Here is a 21,283-nt window from a genome sequence, read left to right on the forward strand (position 1 = left end):
ATAATTCTATATTAAAACAGAACAAAAATTTCATGTAACTGCAAGCACTTATGTAAGCTTACTTTTCATAAATCCCATTCCCCCTTAATTTCGCAGGCCTTTGTGCCTCTTCACCTTGTTTTTCCCAAGACCCTAAAAACACACAAAATAGGTTACCAAACTAGTACTAGGAGTGCAGCCTCCTCTCTATCCCACCCATACTCCAAGGCTTGTAAAAAGTTTCCCACTTTAGGGAAAGTTGAATTTAAAGTTTGAGAATTTTCTCAGGTGGTCAACCTTATTTGGCTTTCCCATCAAGCGCCTAATGCAGAAGAGTTACGTCCCCGTCTGGAAGAGAGATCGAGGGTTTTCATTCTGGGGCAGAAGCAACTTACTCTAGTACGATCCCAGTTATGTAGGAAGAAATACCCATAAGAAAACTTGCAGATTAGTTCAAGAGATGCGGAGCAGGTTGAAGAAGGTTCTCTTGGGAGGCTCCGCTGTCGCAATCTCTGCAATAGGTTTTGTTTCACTCGGTTCAGGTCTTCAATTGTTGAACAGTCCTGAGCAGTTAGCCGCAGCTGAGGGATGGAAGAAGAAGATAGAAGCAGCAGGTGGTGTGGTGCCATCAAGAGCTTCACATCTGACTGCACTCAATGGGACAAGTCCCTCCTCACCCCTTGATTTGCTGATCATTGGTGGTGGTGCCACTGGATGTGGATGTGCGCTTGACGGAGCCACTCGTGGCCTGAAAGTTGGGTTGGTTGAAAGAGATGACTTTGCATCTGGGACATCATCCCGCTCCACAAAGTTGGTACATGGAGGTGAGACACATGCAATAACATGAGAGAGAGAGAGAGAGAGAGAGAGAGAGAGAGAGAGAGAGAGAGCTGCAACCTTGTATAAATTGCATGATGTCGTTATTAGTCAGGAATGAATGAGATATGGTCATGGTCGTCCCTTGAGTGCCCTTTATGCCTTCTCTTGGAGGTGGCTGTGATTAAGCACCTCTAGGTGTCTGTTAGTGTTACTGTATAAGAGTATGACGTGCTCGATAGTAAGTGGGCAACACTAGTAATCCTTTGTCAAGAAGAAGTCATGTTGTGGTTATTTTAGCATGTCTTTGTATGGGCATCTCCATGAGAAAGGTCTCCATGCATCTTTGCTTGTGATTAGAAGGACCAAACCCCGCTTTGAGCTTTATCCATCTCTAGAGGCCTATGCATCTCTGTACTAAGAGGGCCAATATATATTTATCTAGATGAATACAAAAAAGCTCATATTCTCCTTTCAAGGAAAGTGCAAGTTATGGGAACTGCTAGGTTTAATTAGGATTAGGCTAGGGTGGATTAGGGTTAGACGATTCATATTAGGTATAATAGATGTATTAACACTAATACACTTGACATGCAAAGTAGACTCTGATTTAACTCAACTCATAGAAGTATAGAGCTAGGGAAAGAGAGCCTAAGTGATATCATCTGTGATTTAGATAGTCCATTAATTGCACATGCTTCTTCTCATGCTCCTAGATACACATGGCTGGTGTACTGGTGTAGGGGGTAGTACCCATGGCTAGGGTTACTCCCTACAAACTCCCCCTTTACCTAGTCATGGTACTTCTAGACTAGTGATTCATCATGAGAGGTTCAAAATGATTCATCTCTTCATGGTTCACAAGGTGATCGCTTGTTATATCTAGGTTCAAAGCTAGAGTACTTCATTTAAAGTGCTTTTCATGTAGATGATTCATCATCTTGTTGGGCACCGGTGTGTCCTCTTGTTTCGTTGTCGTAGGAAATGTCTCTCTCTTTGTTTATCTAAATGTCTTTAGCTCCAAATATCTTCTCCAAGAGAGTCCATGCTTGTGCTGTCGTAGTGTGCTCCTCCAAGTGATGGAGATAGTCATCTTCAAGAGAGGTGACAATGATGCCATAGGCTTGCTTATTTTTCCTTCTGTCTATCTAATCGTCTTCTAGGGAACTTACAACATCCTATAGGTCCTTCATTACAAGATGGCATTTCACATTATACTGCCAAGTTAGAAATCCGTGTCCCAACAATTTGGTGGTGCTCGTTCTTGCCATGATGCAAATGTGAGTGATTTGTGAGGGAAAGGTCTTACCTTCTCTTATCGAGATAGGCAATGTCTAGTTCCCGTACAAAATTTTAGAGTTTAGGTGATTTAAGTGATTTATGAATATGAGGGCACGCTTTACCTTGAAATGAGCATACAAAATGAGGTTTGCACTAAGAAGCTTCTCTATGAAACTTTACAGAGATTGAGGAAAAGCCTTTGTAAGCTAATAAGGTTTAAAGCCTTTTTAACCTTTTGAAAAATAAAAAAATACTCTGCAAGCTAGCTCTTCTTCTCTGCACTCAAAACTTGCAATCAAATGCAATCAATAGCTGTTCCTTTGATTGGATCCACCCTTGAATAGGTTGTGTGAGCATTGGTTGATTGAAGAAGGTGGCAGTTGTGATGAGAAACTCAAATCGTCAACTTTCTGCTAAAAATGATGATGGTGCAACAAGCAATTTTGACAGCCAAACTCGAGCTTGATGATCAACTTGAGGCCAAGATGAGAGGTTTGATGAAGGAGATACTTCCAATATACTCGCAGCAACAATTCAAAAATCCCCTTGGACAAGCCAAGCAGAAGGTTGTTGAAGCCGAGAGGCAAGGTATGATAATGGCACCTTCTTGATTGGTTTACAGTAGCAAGGCTCCTTTTTTTTTTTCCCGAGAAAAAGATCCTTCTATTAGTTACTGAAACTGCCCATAGGGCTACAACCACCTCTTCAAGAGAGGGCTACAACAACCATGGTGGGAGACTCTCCCAATGAAAAAACCAGCATATGTACAATGGGGCTAAATCAAGAAATGGGGGGAGGGAAAAGCCACACAGGTGGTCGATAATGCCATCGGAGCACACCGTGGACCATGGTGTAGAAAGGCCCAGGACGCCAGAGTCGAAGGAAAGCCTCTCTGCGCTCCGGCATGCAGTCGGAGCTGCCTTGTAGTCCCTCGAGCTGTCATCTGGGAGTGTGGATCAGCTCTAGCCAAAAATAGCGAACAGTCTCTGCTGGTGGCACAGGGCGAGCCTCAAAGATGCGGAAGTAACGGGCTCGCCATATGAACCAGTGTACCAGCCTACCAGGCCACTGATGAGCTCCCAACAATCCTCTCTCTCACTGCACCACTCCTGTGGAGTAAGCTTTGTAGCAGGTTGGAGTGTAGGTCGCCCCTCCTGCATCACTATCATCTTGCTGGTGGAAGATAGCTCAAACTGAAGTGCCGGGCCTGAGAGGGTGGACCAAGCCGCTGCTCCCCAAGTGTGCTGCTCCCCAAGTGTACTGTCGAGCCGTGGAGAGAGCAGGCTTGAGCCAAAGAACTCGTAGCCACACCTGCTGGGCCGAGGGACAGTCCCAAAGAGAGTGACGCTGACTCTCCACAAGGTGGTGACAAGCTGCACATGCGACCGAAAGACCACTATGCACTAGCCAGCTCCCAACTGCTGTAGCTGTATGTGCGACCAGCCAGTGAAACAAGGTGACTCGCCTCAGCTGTCTGGAGTCCCACAACCTCTCCCAAAATGCTGCCAAGAACTCAGCTGTGAGACCCTCCTCCTGCCAATGAGGTGCTGCAGCGAGGCGGGCCTCTCTCTGTGCTGCTAGTATATGATGTTCCAATCGAACAGTGTACTGAAAGAACGGGACTCCTGGGTGGTCTGCCGAAGAGAAGGGATCCCTCGATAGCCACTCATCAGGATCCCACTGTACTCGTGCTAGTGGACAACACTCCCAAGCCCACAGCCTCCAGTGTCCAGTCTCAAGAGCTGCTGGGTCAGGGTCTATGACACAAGTTCTCCCACAGATGCCCACTACTCGGATCCTCTGAAAATAGCACTCTGCTACTTGCGGGGCCTCTACTGCAACTCGCTGAAGGCGTCCCCCACCCTGAAGCTCGAAGAAAAGGGCTGGGACAGTCTCTGAGCAGGCCCTGACTGAGATGAGAACCTCCAGTCGTGTGAAGGCTCCCATCCACCGGGGTGCTGCTGGCTCGAGGGGTGTAAGCCACTCAGCTGGAACTGACTCTGAGATGTCCTGGCACATGCTCTGTATCCCTCTCATGCCCTGTAGCTGGAGACCCTGCACCTCCTCTGACAAACCTGTGAACTCTAGCCAGTCACCTAAAGAGCGCGCTGGACCTGCTGCCATGGGACCCCTGGAAACATGAGGCCGACTACCAACCAAGTGGCCTCTCTGAGTGCTAACCATGGGGTTCCATATGAGGGGCTGCCGTAGGCTCTCCTCCGTGCACGCAGGCTGTCTCTGCTCCAGGCCATGCCGCAAGTGCTCCCAAGATCGAAGCAAACTCACTGCGAAGCGGTCCTCCAGTCTCCTGCTCAAACCAACTCTGCGCATCTCTGTAAAGATCCATCTGGTCGAAGGTTGCCAAGGGCCTCCTGCTTGAGGCACCCTAGCACAAAGCCGCTGTAGCAAGAACTCCTTCCAGGGCTCCTCACCTGGAAGAAGTCCTCTGACGATGAACTTCCTAAGAAGGGCTCTGCTCTGCTGTGCTGTGCTGGATCAATGATCCCAAGCCCTCCTTGTGAACAAGAGTGATGACCTGCCAAGCCACCTTGGCTTAGGCTATCTGAGTGTCACGTCCTGACCAAAAGAAGTTCCTGATCAGCCTCTCTACCTGGCTCATACAAGAACTCGAGAAGATCCAGCAGGAAGTGATGTACCACATAGTCACCAACAACACCTCGTTGGCAACTACTACTCTGCCACCCAAAGAAAGTCGTGCTGAGCTCCAGTGTAACAACTTTCTCCTGATAGACAGGAGAAGGGGAGCGATCTGCTGCTCGGGAGACAAGTCCAAACCAACCTGACAGCCCAAGTACCGAACTGCAGTCCTTGGGGAAATCCACCTAAAACCCTCTCCTTACATCCAATCTGGCACATGAGCACTACCAACCGAGAAAGCCATTGTCTTTCTCCAGTTGATGAGGGACGGCTTTGGAGCTATGGGTGAACCCGTACTGGCCAGCTCAAGACCATTTAAATGTGGCAAGCTTGTGGGAGGCAAGGCCTTAATGGGTATGCAGTAATCTGTAGTCCAAGAGGATAGCTGAATTACGTGGAGTGTGTAGTGAGTTGAGGAGCATTCGCCGTTCTTGCAAGGCTACAGTCCAAGGTGGGGTCCTCTCAGGTACCGTCTACAAAGGCGAAGCTTCAGGGATGAAAATATGGCGCGTGTCGTGTGGGGAGGAAAATACAGTGCATCCACTTGTCTTAGTTGACTTTATCAAGATTGACTCTACCTTTTGTTAAAGATGGTTGGCTACCATTACATAGGGGATGAACTTGTGCTCCTTGGGAATTTGAAAGGCTAGAAAAGAAGAAACCTATTTCAAAATGCAGATGCACAGTAAGCATAATTCCAACCAAGTGATGAGAGAGAGGAGAGCACCACTTGATCTAGCAGAGAAAAATTAAAATGCCTAGGATTAATAAGGCTATGAAACGACATTAGCCATCATGAGGCTTTGATACTAGCTGTTAGGTTTAGTTAGGATTAGGCTAGGGTCGATTAGGGTTAGTCGCATTCATGATTAGATATAGTAGATGTAATAACATTAATGCACTTGACAAGAGCTTGAATGCAAAGTAGACTCTGACTTAACTCGCAGAAGTGCATAAAAGCTAGCTCTTATATAGAGCTTGGCAAAGAGAGACAAAGTCATATTATCTCTGATGCAGATAGTCCATTAATTGCACATGCTTCTTCTCATGCTCCTAGACATGCTTCTTATCATGCTCCTAGATACACATGGCGCATGTTGTGCTCATTGATGAGGGTTTAGGGGGGTACTACCCATGGCTAGGATTACTCCCTATAGGAACTGGTAGTCATCCACTAGAACTTGCACATTGAACTTGATGTACTCGTCTAACTCAAAGATGAAGCCTCATCTGGATTCCGACTTACGCAATTGAACGCCAATCTTCAAAATACGGTTAGAAAAAGACATAACAGGGGATCTATTTTGCGTAAGACCACACCAATCTTCTTTTAACCGATCAAGGTACTGTGGTGGCATGAAGCAAGCATTGATCTTGTCTTGGAAGTTGACCCAATTTGAAAGAGAGGGGTACACCTTCCTCGGCATGCTCAAGATGCTCAGCCATCTTGTTAGGTGCAGCGGAATGATTGTTTGCGCTTTGCTCAAGATGAGTGCTCCGAACTGTGCTCAAGGTTCCTTTTAGTTCTTATGGAAGGTAGAGCCTTCCGTTCTTAATGGAAAGTGCTATGATCACGAACAAAGTGAATGGACAATGTGCGTGCAAGTGTATGAGACTGAGAGATAGAGAGAGAAGAGAGATACGACATCAGAGACGTAAAACCCTCCTCCGAAGGCCCCACTCTCGTCGGCGAGAGTGGTCTACTTATTGTTGCACAAAGTGGTACAATGACGATGCAATGGACTGATGCAATTTGGGACTATGCCGATGACGACGATGACTTTAGGGCTGAAATCTGTGGTCTTCTAACTGCTGAAAATCTGCTAATCTTTGGGCTGTTTTGAGTGGCTGAAAATGACTGTTTTGGCTACGTTTTTATGGCTGACAATGGGGGTCCTTCTGCAACCAACTGGGGCTGATTCTACTGCCGTCCCGTAGGGTTGAAAACGCTGTTGTTCTGCTGCGGCATTGGCTGAAAACCACTAACGCTGGGCTGCTTGTATCCTTAGCCAAAAACGCTGGGCCAGACAGAATCCAAAAACGCTGATGGGCTGAAATGGAAAACGCTAGCAATTGGAGGTGCTGGCGATGGGAGGAATCTGCAAACGCTAGGATGCTGATGATGATGGCGATCAAGGCAAGGGCTGAAACGCCAAGTGTTGGAAATGCCCGGCGAGGATGGGGATCCAAAAACGCTAGGGGTGCTGAGGGGTTCCTGCTGAGAAGGTGCCTGTTGAGCGGGAAGCTCCAGCTGCCTCCTCTGCCAGAAAGTGCTAACTTGGGTTTGCTTATATATTAACTTAGCAAAATTGCCCTACCTAATTTTGTTGGAAAGTCACTTAAAAATAATAAGTGAAAAATACCAAAAATAGGGAAAATAGGCTAAATGCACTAGAAAATTCCCCTGACTGAATCTGATGGATTCTGAAGGGAATATTGATGATCATGTTGTGTGCAACCAGAGGATATGCATCTATACTAAGTGACCGAGCATGCACGGTCTACGAATAGACTCACAAAAGTGCCAGATCACTTCTAATCTGGACTGACTGGACTGACTAAACCCTGATCATGCTGTAGCTTGTCCACGGACACATAGGTTGGATGTGTCACGTGACATCCCCTCCTTTTCAAAGTGAGGTACTGGTACCGAACTGTATGGCGTCGAGGGAGATCGCTAATAGCATTCAAAATCCTGGAAGGGACTCTTCGCTGGCCCACTCTGACGTGTGGGTTGTGCGGTACTTGAACTTTATAAAGGTCTACAACGCTTGCTTCTTTGGGCCGTGCCGAAAGCGACACAAAGTCTTCTGTGGCTCCTTCAATGCTTCAACTTCGTCGCGAGTCATGCTTCTTTCTTCTTTAAGAATCTCCATGGCTGAAAATTCTTGAAACCGTTTCCAACACAAAACCATGAACATACCTATTCTATGTAAAGTGAAGGAAAAAAATCTTGTCTTCTCTAAAGACTGTGTATGCAATGTAGATGAACATAGAGATGGAGTGACAACCCGTTCATCAAACACATGCAAACAATGAGATCGAATCTTTTCTGTTTGATCGAAATCAATCAACTGTGGCAAATCACAATGGAAATGCCCATGCTTGGTGCTCATACTTTTATGTGCTCGTTTGGAAACTGTCATGCCAAGGAAGAGACATGGAATGTGACTTCCTTACATACAAACTTGTCAGCTTTTCACGAAAAATCCGCATACATTTGTGCTCATCCATGAGAGAAACGTGCTCAATATACAACATGTCATGCCTAGGAAAAGGAATCACATAACGATGCTGACTTAAATACAGGAAATGATCACGAATGAAACACTCGAACAATGTGTGCGTATCGATCATGCGAACACATAATACTTCCTGTGAGGGTTCTTTGGACCTAGGCTCGAGAGCCAAGATCGGTTCTTGCTGAATGATCGAATCGTCCTGTGGGGGTTCTTTGGACCTCGACTCGAAAGCCAAGATCGGTTCTTCGTGATTGATCGAATCTACAACGAGGTTAGCTTCGCTAGAAAAAGCATCCACTAACATATCCTCCTTGTGAACAATCACATCATCTTCATGCAACTCATCATGCTTGTGAGAAATCACATCTTGATCATGCAAATCATCATGCTTATCCTTGTCATCCAAACCATCATGATTCAAATCATCATGCTCATCATCATGCAAATCATTGTCAATCAAATCATCATCATGCTTCACACAATCATGCAAATCTTGAGTGTCATGCTTTGGAGAAGAAGAGACTGAGAGAGTCTCCTTTTCCCGATCCTGTTGCATCTGTGTCTGCATTCGAGAAAAGAGTCGCAACATCTCTTGCCTTATTGCTTTGTTCTCGCGATCTATGGCTGCCATTCTTTCTGTGTAGTTACGCTCTATGGCTGCCATGCTTTCTTTGTGTTCACGCTCTATTTCTGCTGTTCTTTCCTCGTCCAACTCCTCCATAGGAGTTAGCGCAATCCTTGTCGTAGATGGGAAAGGAGGAGGGTTGGAAAAACCTCCTGGTGGGGAAAATTCTTCTTCGCCTCTCTCATGCTCATCACCTGTAAGCGAAGTATCCATTCCACTTCGAGTGATGACCATTCTGCAATCGTGGGTTCTTGTGGTTCTTGGGTTCTTAAGTTCACGAGGAACTTGGGTTCTTGGGTTCTTGGGTTCTTGAGGTTTTCTTTCGCTTGCAAACCATGTTTGAGAAGGATCTTCTCTTCACCCGAGTTCTACTCTTTTCCGCAGGCGCACCCCTTGGCGGCCTTGCGCTCACACCAAGGTTGCTTTTTCCCACCTCACGTCGATTGGCCGGCCGCTAAGTGCACGGTCCGCTCTCAATGAGTGAAAAGAGACACAAGGGGAGGCTGGACAAGCCCTTCTTTCTTGGGATTCCTGTCACTCTTCAACAAAACACGATTAGGAATCGACACGCCCAAGCGAACTTGAGTTCGTGCGACCTCAACAAGCAAAAAAATTCTTGTGGTTCTTGTGGTTCTTTCCTTGAGTGATACAAAACACTGCCAAAGCTCTGATACCAATGTTAGGTGCAGCGGAATGATTGTTTGCGCTTTGCTCAAGATGAGTGCTCCGAACTATGCTCAAGGTTCCTTTTAGTTCTTATGGAAGGTAGAGCCTTCCGTTCTTAATGGATAGAGAGAGAAGAGAGATACGACACCAGAGACGTTGTAAAACCCTCCTCCGAATGCCCCACTCTCGTCGGCGAGAGCGGTCTACTTATTGATTGCACAAAGTGGTACAATGACGATGCAATGGACTGATGCAATCTGGGACTATGTCGATGACGACGATTGTGACGACGACGACGACTTTAGGGCTGAAATCTGTGGTCTTCTAACTGCTGAAAATCTGCTAATCTTTGGGCTGTTTTGGGTGGCTGAAAATGACTGTTTTGGCTGCGTTTTTGTTAGGTGCAGCGGAATGAATGTTGTATTTTCTCAAGATTAGTGATCTTTATTGCTCAAGGTTCCTTTTAGTTCTTAGGGAAAGAGAGAGCTTTCCGTCTTATGGAGAGTGCTGTGATCACGAACAAAGTGAGTGGATATTGTGCGTGCAAGTGAATGAGACTGAGAGAAGGAGAGAGAAGATACGACACCGAGAGGTTGTAAAACCCTCCTCCGAAGGCCCCACTCTCGTCGGCGAGAGTGGTCTACTTTGATTGCACAAAGGTGTACAATGCGTATGCAATGGACTGATGCAATGGGACTATGCCGATGACGACGACGACGACTCGATGGCTGAAATCTGAGATCCTTTATCTGCTGATTTTAGGGACTGTTTCGGTGGCTGAAAATGACTGTTTTGGCTGCGTTTTGTTGGGCTAAACTTGGGGGAACATCTGCAACTGAATGGGGGTTGGTCTACTAATGTTCTGCTGCTGAAATCCGCGTTTCTTCAAGGCTGAACTGCAGATCAAAACGCTGATTGGCTGAAATCAAAAGGCTGAAAATCTGCTCTGTTAGGCTGGCGTTTTTGGATGAAAAACGCTGGTTGAAAGTAGGCCTTTGTCACCAGCGTGTGACTACTATCTATCCTTTTTGTTGATTTCTTTCTTATTATCTATTTACTTTCACTTTTTGGAAACACCCCTCGGGAAATCTAACTGCCTTGCATTGCATAGCTAGTGTGGAACTGTCCAGAGGGAGTCCAGGCCTGAGGGCAAGAGAGCACTAAAGTTGGACAAGGACTATGGTTAGCCAAAGTGGGGTCATTGACTAGCCAAAGTGGAATCCTTTGCTACAGAGGCTACATTTCAGTTCTGGGTGTGGCCGCAGTGTACAAAGAGGGTCAGATGACCTAGAAAGATACAATGGCAGCATCTCCTAAAATTTAGGGAATTGCTATTTTGGGATCTGAAATTGTGTTGGCGTCATTACCTCCGGAATGACAAAGGGAACATTTTCTTACTCTGCTGTGAAGTCAACTGGGCAACCGGTTGGGAGATTTTTAGGCGGCAACCCCGAAACGGGAAAATGCTTATAAATGTGCCAAGTGGCACCTTCTGGTGCACTTTCCTCATGCAAGAAAAGGGGGCGCTGAATTTTAAGCTGGGAGAGGCCCATTTTCAGATTTTGTCACAGGTTAAGAGCTATGGAGTGCTTGCTTTCCCTCCTATGTACAGTGCGGTGCCAGGAGTGATGCCCTGCACGCTACACACTTCCCTCTCTCTCCCCTATGGCAGTATGTTATGCCCCACTAGTGGGCTTTTCATTTGACCAATGTATAGTTGTGTGGGTTCATGCGCGATTGCCGAGGCAAGAGCCTCTTGCACAGGTACTGGATTAGCTAGCGGCTAATCCCCCCGCAGGTATAGGTGATTCGGAGAGGTTTCACGCTCGAAATCTCGTTCGATTCAAAGGGCAAGTAGCCCTACAGGTGCGGGAGCTCCAGGACTTGCTACGGATGCGACCGGCACACGAAACGGAGCCCGAAACAGTAAATTACAGCCTGCTGTGTATTTTTGCAGGTTTAGGGTTTTGGCCCTTAACGGACCCTAATAACCCCAGGAGGTTCGGGGACGCGAGGGGACCGCTGTACAGGTGATCTGGCGCATTTTCGGGGCTGAAAACAGAGAATTCAGCGTGCTGCAGATTCTCGCCAGGTTTTGCAAAGTGCCCGTATGCGTCGGGAAAGTTAGTCAATGCGTGGGAATACTGACTGTGAAGTGTCCTAGTACAGTTATGTTGCCGAAATCAGGCCGGAAGAGTGGAAATTCAGCCGAGTTTGTGCAGGGCAGCTTGTAGGGAACCACAGCGTTTATTCCCTCTTTTGAACAATAAAGAAATACCGAAAGGGGCGCCTAAGTTAGGGGCCAATTTGGTGTTGGTCTACTCATACAGGTGCAATCTAGCAGCCTGTATCTCTCTCCCCTTTGTTGTGTCTTGAAAGTACAGGTAAAGTGGACGACAAATTAAATGGGTGAAAGCTAAATCAAGGTTTGAAGTAAAGTCTACCGCCCTTTTCGGTTTGAACAGGCCGGTTTCATGGTTCCATCGACGGGATTAAATCACTTTTTCCCATAGGAGTGAGCCTTGGTCAGTTTGGGCTTGAAGACACAGGGGATCATAGACCAGACACAGGGAATTGCAATTATGGCTGACAGACCAGATGATGTGACTGAAGAGGTTTCCTCTTCATAGGGTCAACAGACACATGAAGTGGGTGAGTCCTCAAGACCACCACAGACGGATGATGATATATTCAAGACCTAGTTGGCTACTGCTGTGGCTATGTTCACACAAGTAATGCAGAATCTGAGGTTTTTAGCCTTTCTGCAACCTCCTGTTCCGTCTCAGCAAGTTGGGTCATTGGATCATATTCAAAAGCCTGTTAAGGCTCGAGAACATGTGATTTATACCGCAGAGTCAATGGAAACACCTGTACACTTGACGGAGAACATGTAGTCTCCACAACCTGTGCCTAAGGTGCAAGAACAGGTGGCTGAGATGCCAGTCTTTCAAGCTGTACCAGTTTAGCCAACCACTTTTCAGCAGCCTATAGCTGGTTCTAATGGGCAGGGAAGCAACCTACAGGCTATGCAACAGGTCTTCCCACCACCTTCAGTACACCCTGGCTATTTTGGAGGTGGATCGGTATTCCAGAGCATGGCTGGTCATGCACCTGGAAATCAGTTTTACACGCCAGGAACAGTGTTCGGGGGTGCTCAAACGATGATGCCTAACCCCATGTATGGTGTCACGGGCATGCTACCAAGGTTTCAAAGCACTCAGGGCCAATTTGGGATGCCACAGGCAAATTTTGGTATGGCTGGAATTACAAATCAGCAGCCAAATATGGCATTTCCAGGTCAACTTAATTGCGGTCAGGGAACACAAATGAACCCTAACAGTGTTCCCATGTTTCAGTCATTTCCATATGACAATTTAACGCCGCTGGAGAGGCCAACTCCGTACAAAGAAGGTGGCAAAGGTGTGTCTTTCACGACCTTTACAGGGTTTGATGACAGGAAGAAGGCTCTCTCATTCCTCAAGCAGTTTGATAAGGCCTATGCAAGGGGAAACTTTACAGAGGCTTCAAAGGTCCGCAAGGCAGCCACTTTCTTGACAGGGAATGCGGGACAATGGTGGACAACTTTATTGCTTCAAGGGCAAGCTCCGTCCACATGGATTTACTTCAAGCAGATTTTTGCAGCAACATGGTTATCTGATGACTTTGAAGCAGATGTCATGACAGAATGGCACCAGCTTAATGCTGCTACTTGCAAGAATCTGGATGACTACAATCGGAAGCCATTGACAGAACAGTTTGAAAAATACTGTTGTGGCCTACCCAAAGGATTGAGAAAGTACTGCACGAAGACCAAAGTCACTACTTTGACGCAGCTCATCGAGGTAGCAAACACTGGCAATGGTTTACTCAAGGGAGAAGATTGTGAATTCAATACTGGCGTCAAGGAAGGATCAGCCAAGAAAAATTCAGCGAAGAAGTATGTTCCCAAAGAGGCTCCGAAAGTGACTCAGGAGCCAGCCAACGCAGGGAAAGGCAAAGCTTCGGTTGAATCAGAAAAGGGACCAGCGAAGAAATGGAAAAGACGTTTTCCTCACAAGTCGGAAGAGCAAAAGAAGGTCTTGAGGTCAGAGAACAAATGCTTTATCTGTGAGCAGCCTGGCCACATTGCTTACAACTGTCCTACAAAGAAAAGGCCAGCTGATTCTGAAGACAAGGAGGACAGGAAAGGAAAGAAGCCCATGGCTGGTCTAGTGCCATATATGGTGGGCGACAAGCCAAATTTAGATGCAAGTGAGCTTTGCAGAGCATGGGGAAAGGTTAGGGATCAAACAGTGCTTATCTTCTTTGATCCAGGTGCCAAAGCCAACTTCATTTCCCCAGAATTGGCTTCAAAGTTGGGAATCAGACCTGAAGAGATGGGGTATACAGCAGAGGCAGGTTTGGCATGTCCTGGCCATACAGAGGCTGTGACACCCATCATTGGAAAGTTGCGTCTACATATTCAGTCCTATGTAGATGCTGAAGAATTTTACATCATGCCACTGGACGGATGTGATGTGTTGTTAGGTATTCCTTGGTTGTTTCGTGTACAGGGAATCATGGATGCCTACAACAAAAAGATCACTGTACAGAGCAGGGGAAAGACTCACATTCTGGATGTAAAGCTTAAAGGGGAGTCTATTCCCACTGTATCAGCTTCTGCTATTACTTCTGTAATGAAAAAGCATCTTTCTGCTTACTTGGTTTTTGCACGTGAAGTGTCAGATTGTGATGAATCAAATTTATCTGTGCTAGATAAAGAAAGGTCAATGTTTTTACAACAGTATAGTGACTGTTTTTCCGATTCATTACCGTCTCAATTACCGCCAGAGAGACCCGAGGACCATGCGATAGATTTGGTGCCAGGCAGTAGCCCACCAAATAAGCCTCCGTACAAGGTTAGTGCGGCTCAACAGAAAGAGATAATGGGCCAAGTACAGGAGTTGTTAGAAAAGGGGCTGATTCAGCCCAGTTCATCTCCATTCTGTTCTTGAGTGTTGTTGGTGCAGAAAAAGGATGGCTCATGGCGTATGTGCATAGACTACCGTGCACTGAACAAGAATACCATCAAGAATAGGTTCCCTATACCTAGAATTGATGATATTATGGACAAATTAGAATGAGCAGCTATGTTTAGCAGGATAGATCTAAAGAGTGGGTACCATCAGATCCGCATTAGATCAGAGGATGTGCACAAGACTGCTTTTAGAACAACGTTTGGCCTTTACGAATTTTTAGTGATGCCCTTTGGTCTCACAAATGCTCCTACTACGTTCAATAGGATGATGGACAGAATTTTCCGTCCACACCAGCAGTTTGTTGGTACATTCTTTGATGACATGATAGTCGAATGAAGAGGAGCATAGGCATCACTTGGCCATTGTGTTCAAAGAGCTATGCAGTCATAGGTTGCTCATCGATGCAAAGAAAAGTGAGTTTTTTTTGGAAGAGATTCACTTTCTGGGACACATTGTCTCAAAGGATGGTGTTAGAATGGATCTTGCAAAAGTTGAAGCGATCAAGTCATGGCCAGATTTGAAGACGGTGCACGATGTCCGAAGTTTCTTGGGACTATGCTCCTATTACAGAAGGTTTATCCGAAATTTCGCTGAGATTGCTTCACCTTTACATGCTCTTCAAAAGAAGCCAGTCACCTTTAGATGGACACAGAAAGAGATTTCAGCTTTTAATCTATTAAAGGAAAAGATGACTTCAGATCCAGTCATTGTGTTGCCAGATCTTAGGAAGTCATTTGTGGTCCAGTGTGATGCCTGCGGTAGTAGCATTGGTGCAGTGCTAATGCAAGATGGCAGGGTAGTAGCCTATGAGAGCAGAATTTTGCAAGGGCCAGAGATGACCATGCGGGTCTATGAGAAAGAGTTACTTGCTGTGATTCATGCGCTCTTAAGTTGGAAACACTACCTGCTAGGTGCTGACTTCGTTGTCCAAATGGACCATCAGACCTTGCGATACTTCTTGACACAGACAAAGTTATCTGAGAAGCATATGCGATGGGCAAATATCTTGTCCATGTTCCATTTTCAGATTGTGCATGTGGAAGGCAAGAAGAACGTTGTGGCTGATGCCTTGTCAAGGAAGCCACAAATTTCAGCTTTGTCGATTCCTTATCATCATGCACTTGATGATATGAGGGAACAGTATGAAAATGATGAAGATTTTGCAAGGGTCTTTGAGCAGCTAATGCATGGACAACGTCATGAACACTATCTTCTCAAAGATGGGTTCATGATGATGCATGGCAGATTGTGTCACAAAGCCACTGCGACGCAAAGTTATAGAAGAGAGTCATGTCCCACCGTATGCAGGGCATCATGGTATCGATGCTACAGTTAAAGCGGTTGAGACATTCTTCTACTGGCCTACATTGAGAAGAGATGTGGATGCCTTTGTGCGAGAATGCCTAATTTGCCAGAAGGTCAAGTTTGACAGGCAAAAGGCACTAGGGTTATTGCAACCACTACCTATTCTAGACAAACCATGGGAAATTATTGCTATGGATTTTATCTTTGATCTTCCGAGAACGCAGACAGGAAACGATGGTATTTGGACCATCATTTGCAGATTCAGCAAACAGGCTCATTTTATTCCTGTCAGAAAGAAGATAAAGCCAGATCAGATGGCACGCTTGTTTATGAGCAATATTTTCAAGTATCATGGTATGCCACAGTCGATTGTTAGCGACCGTGATCCACGCATGACAAGTTTGTTATGGAGAGGCTTGTTTGAGAATATGGGCACCACGCTCAAATTCTCTTCGTCATTTCATCCTCAAACAGATGGGCAGTCAGAAGAGGCAAATTCTACTATCCTAGATCTGCTGAAGTGCTATGTGTCAAAGCATAAAGGAAAGTGGGAGCAGTATTTGCCATCGGTGGAGTATGCATACAATGATACAATGCATTCATCAACTGGCAAGGCACCTTTTGAGATAGTTGAAGGTGGCAAGAAAGTTCCTCCCATACTGCATACAAAGGACAAGATATTTGAAGCAGATAAGTATGTTCAGGACATGGATGAAATGTACAAGAAGGTCAAAGTGGCCTTAGAAAAGACTCAGGCAAAGCAAAAGAAAGCAGCTGATCGTCACCGTCGTGAAGTGGTATATTCACTTGGTGATTGGGTGCTTTTGCGCTTTGAAAAGGCTAGGTTAAAAAAGATGAAGGGCAAGGAAAGACTGTTTCCAAAGCTCAGCATGCGTTACTATGAGCCTTTTCAAGCGTGCGACATAATCAGTGATGTTGCATATAGGCTGAAATTGCATGACAATTGGAAGATTCACAATGCGTTTCATGTGAGTCTTCTCAGACCCTATGTGGGTGATGTGCCAGAAGATATGCCAGCTGAAGATCGGCCGGAAGTCGAGGAACTTGACGAGATCTTGGTCCGTGAACAGATTTTGGCACATAAGGAAAGAAAAGTGAAAGGCAAGGTTGCTAGGTGTTACTTGGTAAAGTTCAGAAACTATCCACCAATGGATGCTAAGTGGATGGAAGAAGGTGAACTTGCAGAGTCACCAACTGTGTTATCACTTTACCTGGAAGCCTTCGATTTGCAACCTACCTTGACCCCTTGAGTTTCAGAGCTACATGGATTGTCAGTGTGACAATGGCTTCTGAAAGAAATGATGTACATGGTATTTAAAGTGAGCTCAAATGAAATACCTGTTACATGAATGTTAGAGCTGTACAGATTGTCAGTTTGGCAATTGCTCTTATGGAATGTCCAAAAGTTTGGTTAGTGCTATAGAAGTGAGTATTTCTTGTCAGTTTGTCAAGGATACAGTAATTGCTTCTATTAAAGAGTACATGTGTAACTGCATTCTTAAACTGTCGGTTTGGGTATGCTGGAAAGTGTTACGGGATCCAACGTGTACTATAAGACAGTGGCAAAATGTGCAGCTACCATTTTGTCATTGGAAAGTTAGTGACTCAAAGCAATGGCAGAGTGCGAAGCTACCACTATGTCATTGGGACAGGGTTCACACGCAGGCAATACATGTGTCGACGAGGTGTTGAATACACGAGGGTTGACAATGACCATGTATGTGTCGTACATGTGTTGAATACATCAGTGTTGACTAGGAGCATGTACGACATAGATGCAAACAAGGACGTTTGAGATTTCAAGAGGGGGGCATGTCACCAGCGTGTGACTACTATCTATCCTTTTTGTTGATTTCTTTCTTATTATCTATTTACTTTCACTTTTTGGAAACACCCCTCGGGAAATCTAACTGCCTTGCATTGCATAGCTAGTGTGGAACTGTCCAGAGGGAGTCCAGGCCTGAGGGCAAGAGAGCACTAAAGTTGGACAAGGACTATGGTTAGCCAAAGTGGGGTCATTGACTAGCCAAAGTGGAATCCTTTGCTACAGAGGCTACATTTCAGTTCTGGGTGTGGCCGCAGTGTACAAAGAGGGTCAGATGACCTAGAAAGATACAATGGCAGCATCTCCTAAAATTTAGGGAACTGCTATTTTGGGACCTGAAATTGTGTTGGCGTCATTACCTCCGGAATGACAAAGGGAACATTTTCTTACTCTGCTGTGAAGTCAACTGGGCAACCGGTTGGGAGATTTTTAGGCGGCAACCCCGAAACGGGAAAATGCTTATAAATGTGCCAAGTGGCACCTTCTGGTGCACTTTCCTCATGCAAGAGAAGGGGGCGCTGAATTTTAAGCTGGGAGAGGCTCATTTTCAGATTTTGTCACAGGTTAAGAGCTATGGAGTGCTTGCTTTCCCTCCTATGTACAGTGCGGTGCCAGGAGTGATGCCCTGCACGCTACGCACTGCCCTCTCTCTCCCCTATGGCAGTATGTTATGCCCCACTAGTGGGCTTTTCATTTGACCAATGTATAGTTGTGTGGGTTCATGCGCGATTGCCGAGGCAAGAGCCTCTTGCACAGGTACTGGATTAGCTAGCGGCTAATCCCCCGCAGGTATAGGTGATTCGGAGAGGTTTCACGCTCGAAATCTCGTCCGATTCAAAGGGCAAGTAGCCCTACAGGTGCGGGAGCTCGAGGACTTGCTACGGATGCGACCGGCACGCGAAACGGAGCCCGAAACAGTAAATTACAGCCTGCTGTGTATTTTTGCAGGTTTAGGGTTTTGCCCCTAAATGGACCCTAATACCCCCAGGAGGTTCGGGGACGCGAGGGGACCGCTGTACAGGTGATCTGGCGCATTTTCGGGGCTGAAAACAGAGAATTCAGCGTGCTGCAGATTCTCGCCAGGTTTTGCAAAGTGCCCGTATGCGTCGGGAAAGTTAGTCAATGCGTGGGAATACTGACTGTGAAGTGTCCTAGTACAGTTATGTTGCCGAAATCAGGCCAGAACAGTGGAAATTCAGCCGAGTTTGTGCGAGGCAGCTTGTAGGGAACCACAACGTTTATTCCCTCTTTTGAACAATAAAGAAATACCGAAAGGGGCGCCTAAGTTAGGGGCCAATCTGTGTCGGTCTACTCATACAGGTGCAATCTAGCAGCCTGTATCCCTCTCCCCTTTGTTGTGTCTTGAAAGTACAGGTAAAGTGGACGACAAATTAAATGGGTGAAAGCTAAATCAAGGTTTGAAGTAAAGTCTACCGCCCTTTTCGGTTTGGACCGGCCGGTTTCAGCCTTTCTGCAACTAATGCTGATGGTCCTTGTTGGCTTACTAGCGTTAGTGATCTGAGGCAAAAACGCTGAGCATGCCTGATGTCTTGCTGCGTTTTTGAGGCTGAAATGTTGAGGCCAAATGCTATGACCGCTGATGATACAATCCCAAAAACGCTAGCTCTTGGGACTGCCTGAAAGGGGAACAAGCGCCAGGGAGGGAACTTGTAGGCGGTGGAACTGCTGTGAGGGGAAAACGCCAAGGTATGGGTGAGGATGGCGAGGGTCTATTGCGGGGGGGTTCTGCTGAGAAGTTGCCTGTTGAGCGGGAAGCTCCTGCTGCCTCTTTTGCCATTTAGTGCTAACTTGGGTTTGCTTATATAGAAACTTAGCAAAATTGCCCTACCTACTTTTGTTGGAAAGTCACTTAAAAATAATAAGTGAAAATACCAATAAATAGGAAAATAGGCTAAATGCACTGGAAAATTCCCCTAACTGATGCTAATGGATTCTGATGGGAATTCCGATGATCATGCTATGTGCAACCGGAGGATATGCATCTATGCTAAGTGACTGGGCATGCACGGTCGACGAATAGACTCACAAAAGTGCTAGATCACTGCTAATCTAACTTGATCGGACTGACTGAACCCTGTTGTGGTGTAGCTTGTCCACGGACACATAGGGTTGGGATGTGTCACGTGACATCCCCTCCTTTTCAAAGTGAGGTACTGGTACCGAACTGTATGGCGTCGAGGGATATCGCCAACAGCATCCGGAATCCTGGAAGGGACTCTTCGCCGGCCCACTCTGATATGTGGGTCGCACGGTACTTGAACTTCATAAAGGTCTGCAACGCTTGCTTCTTTGGGCCGCGCCGAAAGCAACACAAAGTCTTTTGAATCTCCTTTCTTGCGATAACTTCGTGTAGAGTCCTGCTTCTTTCGTCTTCAAGAATCTCCATGGCTGAAAATTCCTGAACCCATCTTCAACACAAAACCATGAACATACCCATTCCATGTAAAGTGAAGGAAAAAAATATTTTCTTCTCTAAAGACTGTGTATGCAATGGAGATTAACATAGAGACGGAGTGACAACCCGTTTATCAAACACATGCAAATAATGAATCTTTTCTTTTTGATCGAAATCAATCAGCTGTGGCAAATCACAATGGAAATGCCCATGCTTGGTGCTCATACAATCATGTGCTCTTTCGGAAACTATGTCATGCCAAGGAAGCGACATGGAATGTGACTTCCTTACATACAAACTTTTCAGCTTTTCATGAACAATCCGCATACATTCGTGCTCATCCATGAGAGGAACATGCTCAACATACAGTATGTCATGCCTAGGAAAAGGGATCACATAACGATGCTGACTAAAATACAGGAAACGTTCACGAATGAAACACTCGAACAATGCGTGCGTATCAATCATGCGAACACATAATACTTCTTGTGAGGGTTCTATGGACCAAGGCTCGAGAGCCAAGATCGCTGCTTCGGGATCTATCGAATCTTCTTGTGGGGAATCTGTGGACCTCGACTCGAAAGCCAAGATCGATTCTTGGTGATTGATCGAATCTACAACGAGGTTAGCTTCGCTAGAAAAAGCATCAACTAACACATCATCATTGTGAACAATCACATCTTGTTCATGCAATTCATCATGCTTGTCTTTATCATCGAAATCATCATGCAAATCATGGTCAATCAAATCATCATCATGCTTTACACAGTCATGCTGTGGAGAAAGAGAGAGTGAGAGAATCTCCTTATCCCGAATCCTTTCAATCTTGTCCTGCATATTAGCAATGAGAGATAGAGAACGAGCAATGTCCTCTCCATGAATGACAATAGGAGAATCACTTTTGGCATTGAGAGTTATAGTGTTAGTCAGAAAATCCATGAGAGCGTCATTATCACGAAACCATCGAATGCCCAAAATCATATCACATCCTGAGAGAGGAGAAACAACAAATCTTCTAGCGAAGGCAGTCTGTTTAATTGCAAATAACACATCAAGGCATTCCTCGGTGATGAGAGCGTCCATACCAGGACGAAAGCCAGAGACCTCGATAAGAGATCTCGGACTAACTTCAAGGCGGGCTCTCTCAACAAGAGAGGAACTGATCACATCATGCATACTACCTGGGTCAAACAATATGACAAAACGGTGCCCCGACGTACGACCATAACATTTAATGAGAGAATCATCAATGGGAGGGTCCTGAGAAACTTTGGGCACAATCGTGTTATCATTCATTGCATTGACAGATGTAGTGGGTGCTGTGGGTTCTTTAGATTCATATGATTCAAGCTTAGGACATGTTCTTTTTATGTGACCTTTAATGTGACGATGAAAACAACGACCTTCCTTAGAATAAGTGCTTTGTTCTTC

General features: G+C 45.8%; 1 protein-coding gene across 2 annotated transcripts in view; it reads left to right on the forward strand.

Moving 5' to 3' along the window:
* The first annotated feature begins 270 nt into the window (after positions 1 to 270).
* The window catches only part of LOC147444400 (glycerol-3-phosphate dehydrogenase SDP6, mitochondrial-like), a 53,728-nt gene continuing 32,715 nt past the window's right edge, over positions 271 to 21,283 (forward strand). The window contains exon 1 of one of the 2 annotated variants that reach the window (XM_086527029.1): positions 271 to 803. In XM_086527029.1, the coding sequence (XP_086383155.1) occupies positions 440 to 803 (364 nt within the window). In that variant the 5' untranslated portion in view covers positions 271 to 439. The remainder of the gene's footprint in view (positions 804 to 21,283) is intronic. The other variant, XM_086527028.1, reaches the window with a different exon arrangement.

The sequence above is a fragment of the Adiantum capillus-veneris genome, chromosome 13 (genome assembly GCF_014529385.1).
Source record: "Adiantum capillus-veneris isolate H3 chromosome 13, ASM1452938v2, whole genome shotgun sequence".
NCBI lineage: Eukaryota > Viridiplantae > Streptophyta > Polypodiopsida > Polypodiales > Pteridaceae > Adiantum > Adiantum capillus-veneris.